Consider the following 10,006-nt stretch of genomic DNA (forward strand, 5'->3'; position numbering starts at 1 on the left):
TGGTAGGTCGACCTATGACTTGGGCGATCTGAGCAAACCCGGGTGAGACCCAACATATATATACATATAAACTTTACTTACAGGAAAAGCCTAAAAGGAAAGAACATTGTATTTTGCCATAATTTTGTTCGAGTAGAAGAAGAAAGCCAAGTGCCAAAGTCGTTCAGTTGTGAATTGCTCTCATCCAGCATCTACAAGCGGAGAATTAACAAAATTTTCAAGCCAAGGTAAGAACCATAAATCTTTCTTGCCTCTTTAATTTTCCTGTCCTTTAAACCTTTCTTGACCCTGCAATTTTCAAGACTATGCCTAGTAGATAGGAAAACTATAAATTAATGGAACAACTTGGTTTGTTGTGTGTCTTCTCATGCAAAACAACAGACTCTGAGAATCAATAATCAGACTATGTAGAATCAAATTGTGTTTAAGTTCCTATACCTATCGCTTTAGTTGATTTCGAGTTATCTATTGACCTTGAGACCATTATCAATGACTTTAATCCATTGGAATGGTAGAGAAAGGAAAAAAGGTTTCCTCGATCCAAAACTTGTTTGTCCTTGGTTGTTAGGGTTCAAATACAAAACAGAGCTTGGGCTAATCCATATTTGTTCTTACATTAGAAGAATTAATAACATAAGGCTAGAAATAATGAATAAGCCCACTACAAATAATTATAGAGAATATCCATTAGCTAGTTTATTTGGTAATAGCACCTGGCATTTTTAAGATGGAAGAATTGATTGTTTGGTCAATTGCAAGCTCTTGATCAATTTGTCTCATGTCTTCATTGTCATTTATGAAGTTATTTGTCTCTTGTTTTCACTAACAGTTTATTTGTCTCTTGTTTCTATGTCCACACACTTTATTAGATTAACTTGATCAAGTTGTCCTTAATTTTCATTGCCTTTTGTAAAGTCAATTTAAATTAGTCATAGTAATTCAATGTTTTTAGAATGAAATGATTAATAGTGATTTATGTTTTGGTTATGATGAAATAACAGCACAGTGTATATATATTCAAATTTTGATTTGTTTATTATTGCCATAGATTATAAGAATTAATTTGTAAATTAAATAGTATCAAAGACTTAAATTCTTAGTATAGTTTACGTGGGTGCTTAGTTATTTAGAATTGATTTGGTTTATTACAGCTCTTTAAAATGTCTTCTCAACATGGTAGCACTTCAAATAGTGATCCTTCAAATGCTTATTCATCTGAACCTTCAATTTTCATGTCAACATCATGTGGTGTAAGAGGAAAAACAAATTTAGCATGGGGTCATTGCAAAGAAGCTCTTGAACTTAGTGTGGGATGTAAGAAAAACAAATTAGTATGCTTATATTGTGCCAAAGTTTTTGCGGGTGGAGGCATTAATCGATTCAAGCAACATTTAGTTGGAACAAAAGGAGAAGTGGAACAATGTCACAAATGTTTTCCAGATGTTCATCATTAAATGCTTTTAAATCTTCAAGGAAATGTTGAAAAGAAAAGAAAAGCTAGAGAAATAAAAGCATATTTCAATCCATATAGTGCTGAACGAAGAGAGCATGAAGAGAGGATGATTAAACGATTAGAAGATGATGATAAAGGTGAAAATGATGATGATGTTGAAGCTGATGGTAAGAAGCAAATGTTACCACCAAAGGTTGCCAATAAAGGAAAGAGTAAAATCACTAGTGTTGTTAAACAATCAACTGCAAGTTATGGAAAATAGAAAGAAAATGTAACATTAGGGGCATATTTTATTTTAAGATCAACTCATGGTGCTCAAAAGCCTCTCCAAAGTTGTTCGAAAAACAAAGAAGTTATCGAATAATGTGATCTTGCTATAACAAAATGGATGATTGATGCATGTGTGCCATTTAATGCTGCTAACTCTATTCTATAGATGGTATAACAACCATGAGTTCTAGTTATAAATGACCAAATTTTCATGCTCTTCATGGTTATTACCTGGCAAAGGTGGTTAATGAAATTAAGATTTTTATTGAGAGTTATCAAGAAACTTAGAAGAAGACTGGTTGCATATTGATGGTTGATGGATGGATATATCAAAAGAGAAGAACTTTAATTAATTTCTTAGTATATTGTCCTAAATGAACTGTTTTTTTTTAAAAAAAAACAATAGATGCATCAGAGGCCTCAAAGACTGCTATGTTGTTGTATAAGTTGTTTAGAGAGATTGTTTTATTTATTAGGCCTGAAAATATTATGCATATGGTGACTGCCAATGTTTCTAATTATGTTATTGCTAGTGAGTTGTTGGTGGAAGAATTTCCTTCAATATTTTGATCTCCTTGTGCTGCTCATTGCAGCAACCTCATACTCCAAGATGTTGGTAAGCTACAGTCAGTTTGTTCTATTATTGATCATGCTTCTAGTATTACAAAGTATATTTATAATCATTGCTATCCATTGCATTTAATGAGGAAGTTCACTGAAGGGAAATAAGTACTTTAGCTAGCTTATACTCACTTTGCTACTAATTTTATTACTTTGCAGAGCATTTTAGTACACAAAGATAATTTGAGAGTTATGGTGACATTTAGAGAATGGGTCTCCTCTGCTTATGCTAAAGATAATAAAGGAAAAAGGTTTATTGATATTGTGTTGATCTCTATATTTTGGGAAGAATGTGCATTAATTGTACAAATGACCGAACCATTAGCTCGAGTTCTATAAATTGTTGATAGTGATGATAAACCTACTATAGGATATTTATTCGAGGCTATCCCTTCTGCAAAAGAAGAAATGTTGAGGAGATTTCAAAGAAAAAGGACTAAGGTGCAACCTTTTCTTGACATCATTAACAATAGATAGGATGGACAATTGTATAGGAAGCTTTATGTTTGGTTGAATCTTTGATTTCAATATGATGTCAATCTAATGGATATATATATATATATATATATATGGACTTCTAGATGTTGTTGAGAAGTATGCAAATGGGAATGCAATTATGCTAAGTAAGCTTACAAGTGAAATGAAGTTTAGGAATGCAGAACATGACCTTAGTAGAGTATCCGCGAGAAATGATCGCACCTTTTTACCTCCAGGTATATTATTATTTTCATATTCAATGTAATTTAAAAATATTATCTTGATATAATCTCACTTAATAATTTTATATATAGATGAATAACGGGTGCTATAAGGAACTTGTGCTCCAAATCTCCAAAAACTAGCTATACGAGTTTTAAGTCAAACTTGTAGTTCTTCAAGATACAAGAGGAATTGGAGTATTTTTTAGCACATCCACTTTAAAAAGAGCAATCGATTGGAGCATCACAGACTTAATGACGTTCACTATAATTTGAGATTAAAACAAAAGTATTTTCTTTTCTCTAATTCTTCAAAGTTATTTATATTATTAAGTAGCATCATTAATACTTATATTTTGTACTTGAACTTTGATTTTATATAAATTATTGGAAAGGACGGAATTATGATCCAATTAATTTTAAGGCATTTTCTAACACCGAAAATTTAGTAATAGAAGATAATCTATCATCTTTAACAACCGAAGAAGTATAAATCTTTCACCGTGATTTATCAACCATTACCATTCAAGATACTTCAAATGAAGGTAATGGAATATTTAATCCTTTAGTTATAACTTTGTTTGAAAATAAATTATTGTTTAATATATAATGTTTATTGGTTAATTATGTTTCAATTATAGATTTGATAAATATAAATGAGATTGAAGATGAATGTGATAATGAAGATACATAGGAGTATGATTATATTTTGATATGAGGTTGGTTCAATTTCATTGACATTTGATTCCAATTTTACTCCTATAAACACCGAATAACTTAATGCCTATATTCAACCAAAGTAAATATATTGTTATGTTAGAAAAGTGTGGTCATTCAAATTACATCTTATACTTTACCATTCTCTTTTTATAATTCTACTAGTGTTAAGAGTTTAGCATGTTTTCAAATCTTTTATTTTTTTTATGCAACTGAAGATATTGATTTATGGATTTTAGTGCAAAGTGGAGTTAGGATGTTGATTCATGGATTTTAATACAAACTTTTTATTATTATCCTTATCTTTTAATATCTTTAAATTATATTAAAGATTTGTTTATTTGAAGACAAATGCACCTTATCATCTATTGATGCTAATTAATTATACTAATATATATATATATATTAATGTGATATTTTTTTTATAATTATGCTAGTATATATGTTAATGTGACATTTTATATTAAAACAACTATATTAATATGTGTCTTATTTTTTATCGGGGTTGATCTAGATTGACCAATAAAACCTGTCATCCAATTATTTTACTGGTCAACTACCGGTCGCATTTTATAACTACGCACCAGACATGCTATAACAATACTATTTGTTGGTCTGGCAGTGACAGCTTCGTAAATAATCCCGAAAACCACGGGGTGTTAAAGAAGGAGAGACGATCGCGACTACATTTTAGATAGATATATTAAAGGGACCCACACTCCATTTCTTTCTCCCTGTCTTTTTGTTTGCTAGCTTCTTCGATTCTATTATCACTCCCTCACTCAAGGTTTCTCTCTGCACACAGTACACAGTCAGTCACGGATACTAGCTTTGGAGTGAGAAAAAAAACTAAAATCTTTAGATCTGAAAGCAATAAACCTCTCCCCAAATACCCTAGCTTCCTTCAAGGACGGTCTGGGTAAGCATTATTATTTTTGTTGTCATTTGATCTCATTTTCAGTGTTGTTTTTTGTTGTTTTCTCGGATTGTCAAGAGATCTAAGTGGCTTAGAACTTGTTCTTGTTCTTGATTTAGTGAATGTAGGAATTTTTTACTTTAAAACTGTTGCTGCGTTTTTTTTGGTTGAAGTCAACATTTCCCCCCCTTTTAAACTTGAGATCTTGTTCAGACTCAAGAAATATCTAGAAATGTGCCAATAAGTTTAATTAAATCGTAATTGGTATATGTAAGTATTTTTTTTAGTGAAATAAGCTGGCTGGTAGCTGAGAATGTCAGCAAGCAATAGGGAGAAAAAATGTCTTTTTTTTGGACAAGTTTTAGTAGAATATATGTTATTTCTTGTTTGGTTTTGTTAAGAAATTGGTAAAGGGCATGGTATTAATATTGTATTTAGTTCTCGTTTTGTGTTTTTATGGTTGTACAAGGTTGTCTCAATTATGCGAATGATTGTGTTAGGCTAAGCACGATTGTAGTTTTCTTCTTCAGGTCTAAACAACAACTTATTCAAGTTCAGAGTTTTATTTTCTTTCTTTCTTTTCATGTATTTTCTGAATAGCCTTGGCAAGCCGTAATTCAGTGAAAAGGATCTCTATGTTTCTGTCAATAATGTAACAGGATTGATAAATCCCATGCTTTGTCTTGTATGCTACCTAAATCTCTTTGCTTTTAAATAAAGACATGTATTGTGCGTGTTCTACTACATGTGTTAAAGCTTTGTAGTTAGTTTTCAGTGTTCTGTACTGAATGGCATTTAGAGTCGTGATGCATTTGCAATTAAACAAGTTAGGTAGTCTTTCCTCAAATGTTTCCAGAGCTTATTTTTTCAACTACCCTCACTCTATGCCTACTCCTGATCAGTCGATTGTCTTTGCAGGTGTGTATGTTTTACTTGTCTGGTAAAAGTACTTTTCCTGCAGGTCAATAAGGCAAGTTGCTTCAGTTTCCTCTCTTTCTGGAGTATCATGGTCCCATCTATGGATTACTAAATGTCTTTTGAATGCTCCGTGTAGTTGAAGTGAGGTTGCAAAATAACTTGAATGGCAGTCACGGATGCTCAAAACCCTCTTGTTGGAGAAGCAACTTGTGGCACTTTATTGCAAAAGCTCCAGGTATTTCATTTTTTGATTGTTCATGTGTATGACATGAAGAAATCATAACTTGTCCCTGATGTGGTGTAGGAAATCTGGGATGAGGTTGGTGAAAGTGATGAGGATCGGGACAAGATGCTTATTCAAATAGAACAAGAGTGCTTGGATGTGTACAAGAAGAAAGTTGAGCAGGCTGCAAAGTCGAGGGTACAGCTTCTTGAGGCCTTATCAGATGCCAAAATTGAACTTGCCCGTCTTCTATCAGCCCTTGGAGAAAAAAGTTTTGCAGGAATTGTGAGTGGTTTATTTGACTTCGTCTTGTATGGTCCGCTTAAGCATAAGTCTAAAGTGTGTATTATGGTGATGTGTTGATGCAAAACTCCTCGTGGTAATGAACTGTGAAAGCTGGCTCCTCATGGCTTTCCTTGGTTTTAATTTCAGCCTGAGAAGACTTCAGGAACAATCAAGGAACAACTTGCAGCTATAGCACCAGCACTTGAACAGCTGTGGGAACAGAAAGCTGAGAGAGTGAAGGAGTTTTCTGACGTACATTCACAGATTCAGAAAATATGTGGTGAAATTGCTGGGAACTTAAATATCAATGATGCTCCTGCAGTTGATGAAGCTGACTTATCCCTAAAGAAGTTAGATGAATATCATGCCCAACTTCAAGAGCTTCAAAAGGAAAAGGTAAATCTCTCTATTTGGGTAATGGTGCATCATATAATTTCTAGCTTTCTAGATCTGTCAAGTTAATCGTTAACTGCTAATTTTAAATTGTAGAGTGGTAGGTTGCACAAGGTCCTTGAATTTGTAAGCAGTGTGCATGACCTCTGTGCTGTCCTCGGGATGGACTTCTTCAGTACGGTAACTGATGTTCATCCAAGCTTAATTGACTCAACTGGTGCGCAATCAAAAAGTATTAGCAATGATACATTAGCAAGGCTGGCTAAGACAGTCTTAGCGTTAAAAGAAGATAAGAAGCAACGGCTTCATAAGGTAAGTCTTTTGGCATTGTAGTTTTTCTGCTAGGGAGAATATATTTTCCTTTGTACATTTTCACATGAACCTAAGCACATAAGACTTTTGTACTAATTGAGAGCCTTAACCAAATGATGATCCTGTAGATCAATCCATAGCATAAAGATATTCTGTGATGAAGAAATGGGATATCAATTTTTACATTTTTAAACAGAAAAATTATTATGCTATATCAGGACCCTATTTCCTCAAGGCTTTTTTTTTTTGTGTGTTGTTGTTAAATAAGTTTATCTTGTGAACTAAATGTGTCTGCTTGATGTTTTCTGAAAACTGCATTCTTAATTAATACTTGTAATTCAGATATATTCTTTCAACAGTAGGGAAAACGTTGTTTTGCATCATATTTCTGTTTGACATCTTCAAAACATATAAAACAAGTATTGTTTCCTCTAAATTTGTACTTTATAATTATTTTATAGCACCAGTATAATTTGTATAACATCCAAAGGGAACAAAGTCTAAATTTTCTTTTGTAAAATGAAGTGTCACAATGGATATATTTTTTGCTGCATGTGCTTGATTTGAACCACATCCTTCTGTTCTCCACTAAGATTCATAATATCTTTGATTTATATCTTCCTACCACAGCTTCAAGAGCTGACAAATCAACTTATTGACCTGTGGAATCTGATGGATACTCCAATGGAAGAAAGGAAATTGTTTGACCATGTAACCTGTAACATGTTGGCTTCAGTTGATGAAGTGGCTGCACCAGGAGCTCTGGCGCTGGATCTGATTGAGCAGGTATTTGAATTCTGCAAGTAAATATACCTGCAAGGTTGAATAACTGTGAAAGCTGCATACTTTTTTTTTTTTTTTTTGTGAAAACTCTGAAAGTTGAATACTGATTTTACCATTACTTGCTTTTAAGGCTGAGGTTGAAGTTGAAAGGCTTGATCAATTGAAAGCCAGCAGGATGAAAGAAATTGCCTTCAGAAAGCAAGCAGAGCTTGAAGAGATATATGTCCATGCTCATATAGAGATAGATCCAGAGGCTGCTCGAGAAAAGATTATGACTCTCATTGATTCTGGAAATGTTGAGCCTACTGAGTTACTGGCTGACATGGACAATCAGATATCAAGAGCCAAAGAAGAAGCTCTAAGCAGAAAAGAAATTTTGGATAAGGTCGAGAAATGGATGTCAGCATGTGAGGAAGAGAGTTGGCTAGAAGACTACAATCGGGTATTTTGATCTCTCTCCTTCAATGTGACATACTGTCACTGCTGATTTGAGAATTTCAATGATCACTTCCAAGAGATCTCTCCACTGCTTTCCTGGTACAGTGGTAGGGCATGTCATTGTTTTAGGGAGGGCTGTTGATGATACATATACTTTATAGATGCGTGGGGGCATTAATAGAAAAAAAATATTTCAAGTGATGAAGGGCCATGGCCTCTCAGGTCCCCCAAGAAATTCCTGCATTGGGAGCTGATCTATAGATCCCCTTATATGTGGGAAATATTTGTTTCTCTGCATACACTTGTTTTGTTTGGCAGATAATAGGTTTATGTCAGTGATCTTGCTTGCTGATGTTTTTATTTTATCTAATTGTGTAATCACGTTTGCCTAGTAACAGGATATCTCTGTCCCCTGGTTTTCTTTCACAGATAATAGGTTTATGTGATTGATCTTGCTTGCTGATGTTTTTATCTTGTCTAATTGTGCATTCCACATTTGCCTAGTAGCAGGACAACTGTCTCATTTTGACATTATATGACTGGAAAAACTCGAGTCCTAATGGTAAATGATGAGGTTAGACATAGTGAAAAGGATCAACAGATCAAACTGGATTTTCTAGAAAGCAGGTGAAATTACTTGTACACTGCTGATTTGATGGTGTAACTTAAATGGCATTGTCTTGTTAAACAGGATGAAAACAGGTATAATGCAAGCAGAGGTGCACATTTGAATCTCAAACGAGCAGAAAAGGCCCGTATCCTGGTTAACAAAATTCCAGGTATCTGTTGAATCAGGGAAGCCAAAGAGTTGGCAAGATCAACATCTTTTTTCTCTAATGTTCTGTCTAGATCTGCATCCAGATATTTAATTGGTTTTGTTGGCCCTTGTAGCTTTGGTTGACACCTTGGTTGCCAAAACTCGGGCTTGGGAAGAAGATCGTGGCATACAGTTTGCATATGATGGTGTTCCTCTCCTTGCCATGCTAGATGAATATGCCATGCTCAGACAGGAAAGAGAAGAAGAGAAGCGGAGAATGAGGGTGAGTTCATATTTAGTGACTATCACACTGTTCCAGCTCACGCATGCATTTAAACTAGAATGCGAATTGATTTGGGTCTAGAATGAGATTTGTTCGATCGCTCTCTTGCTAAAAGGAGACAACCTTGGATATGACAGGATCAGAAGAAGTTCCATGAGCAGCAAAACACAGAACAAGATGCCATTTTCAGTGCAAGGCCTAGTCCTGCTCGACCAGTTGGTACAAAGAAGGTGGTTGGTCCCCGTGCAAATGGCAGTGCTAATGGAACTCCAAGCAGGCGGCTATCTCTAAATTCTCATCAAAATGGGAGCAGTTCTGCAACTAAAGGTGGAAGGAGGGATAATAGGCTATCTGCCCCTGTTAACTATGTTTCCATATCGAAAGATGATGCTGCCTCTCATTTTTCCGGCACCGACACAGTTTCTGCTTCACCATGATAAATTAAGAGAGATCTGGAGGTTTTACACCTTGAAATATTACTGTTATTACTTCTAGGAGCTTGTTGTAGTCATATAGTTGTGAGAACTGAGTTACTGGAGAGTGAACTGTTTTTAGCTGTGCATCTTATCCACATTTTTAAGCTGTTCTCATCCTCTCTGCTCCATATCTTCAGAACGATTTTTTTGTTGTAGTGCCTGGTTACTCGACGCTAAGCTTCTAATGTAGAACAGCTGGCTGCTGAATTTCGTCTGCTAAACCATGAGATTGTGAACCGTGAAATGTGTGAAATGCGACGAGGAAATGATCTCTGAGCAGAATTCTGTGAAGGCTCGAAGGTCATTAACTCGAAAAATGTCCGTTAACCAAGGTCCGGAGGCACCAGTACTGGCTCCTTATACAAGCAACTCTGTTAAAGTCGTTGACCTAGAATCTCATATTGACCGAGTCATTGTATGGTGTGCAATGCCATAGAAGCGCCACCTCCCTCCGTGATGCGAT

The 10,006-nt window shown here is 34.8% G+C and overlaps 1 protein-coding gene across 1 annotated transcript; it reads left to right on the forward strand.

The window, feature by feature from the left end:
• Window positions 1-4,517: 4,517 nt before the first annotated feature.
• On the forward strand, window positions 4,518-9,665 carry LOC118056837 (65-kDa microtubule-associated protein 1). Its single transcript, XM_035069217.2, has 11 exons — window positions 4,518-4,678; window positions 5,594-5,645; window positions 5,730-5,828; window positions 5,898-6,101; window positions 6,249-6,497; window positions 6,591-6,806; window positions 7,437-7,592; window positions 7,720-8,031; window positions 8,719-8,806; window positions 8,919-9,067; window positions 9,205-9,665. Exons 3-11 carry the CDS (start codon window positions 5,757-5,759, stop codon window positions 9,502-9,504), a joined length of 1,746 nt encoding a protein of 581 aa, XP_034925108.1. The 5' UTR covers window positions 4,518-4,678; window positions 5,594-5,645; window positions 5,730-5,756; the 3' UTR covers window positions 9,505-9,665.
• The last annotated feature ends 341 nt before the right edge of the window (window positions 9,666-10,006 follow it).

The sequence above is a fragment of the Populus alba genome, chromosome 1 (genome assembly GCF_005239225.2).
Source record: "Populus alba chromosome 1, ASM523922v2, whole genome shotgun sequence".
NCBI lineage: Eukaryota > Viridiplantae > Streptophyta > Magnoliopsida > Malpighiales > Salicaceae > Populus > Populus alba.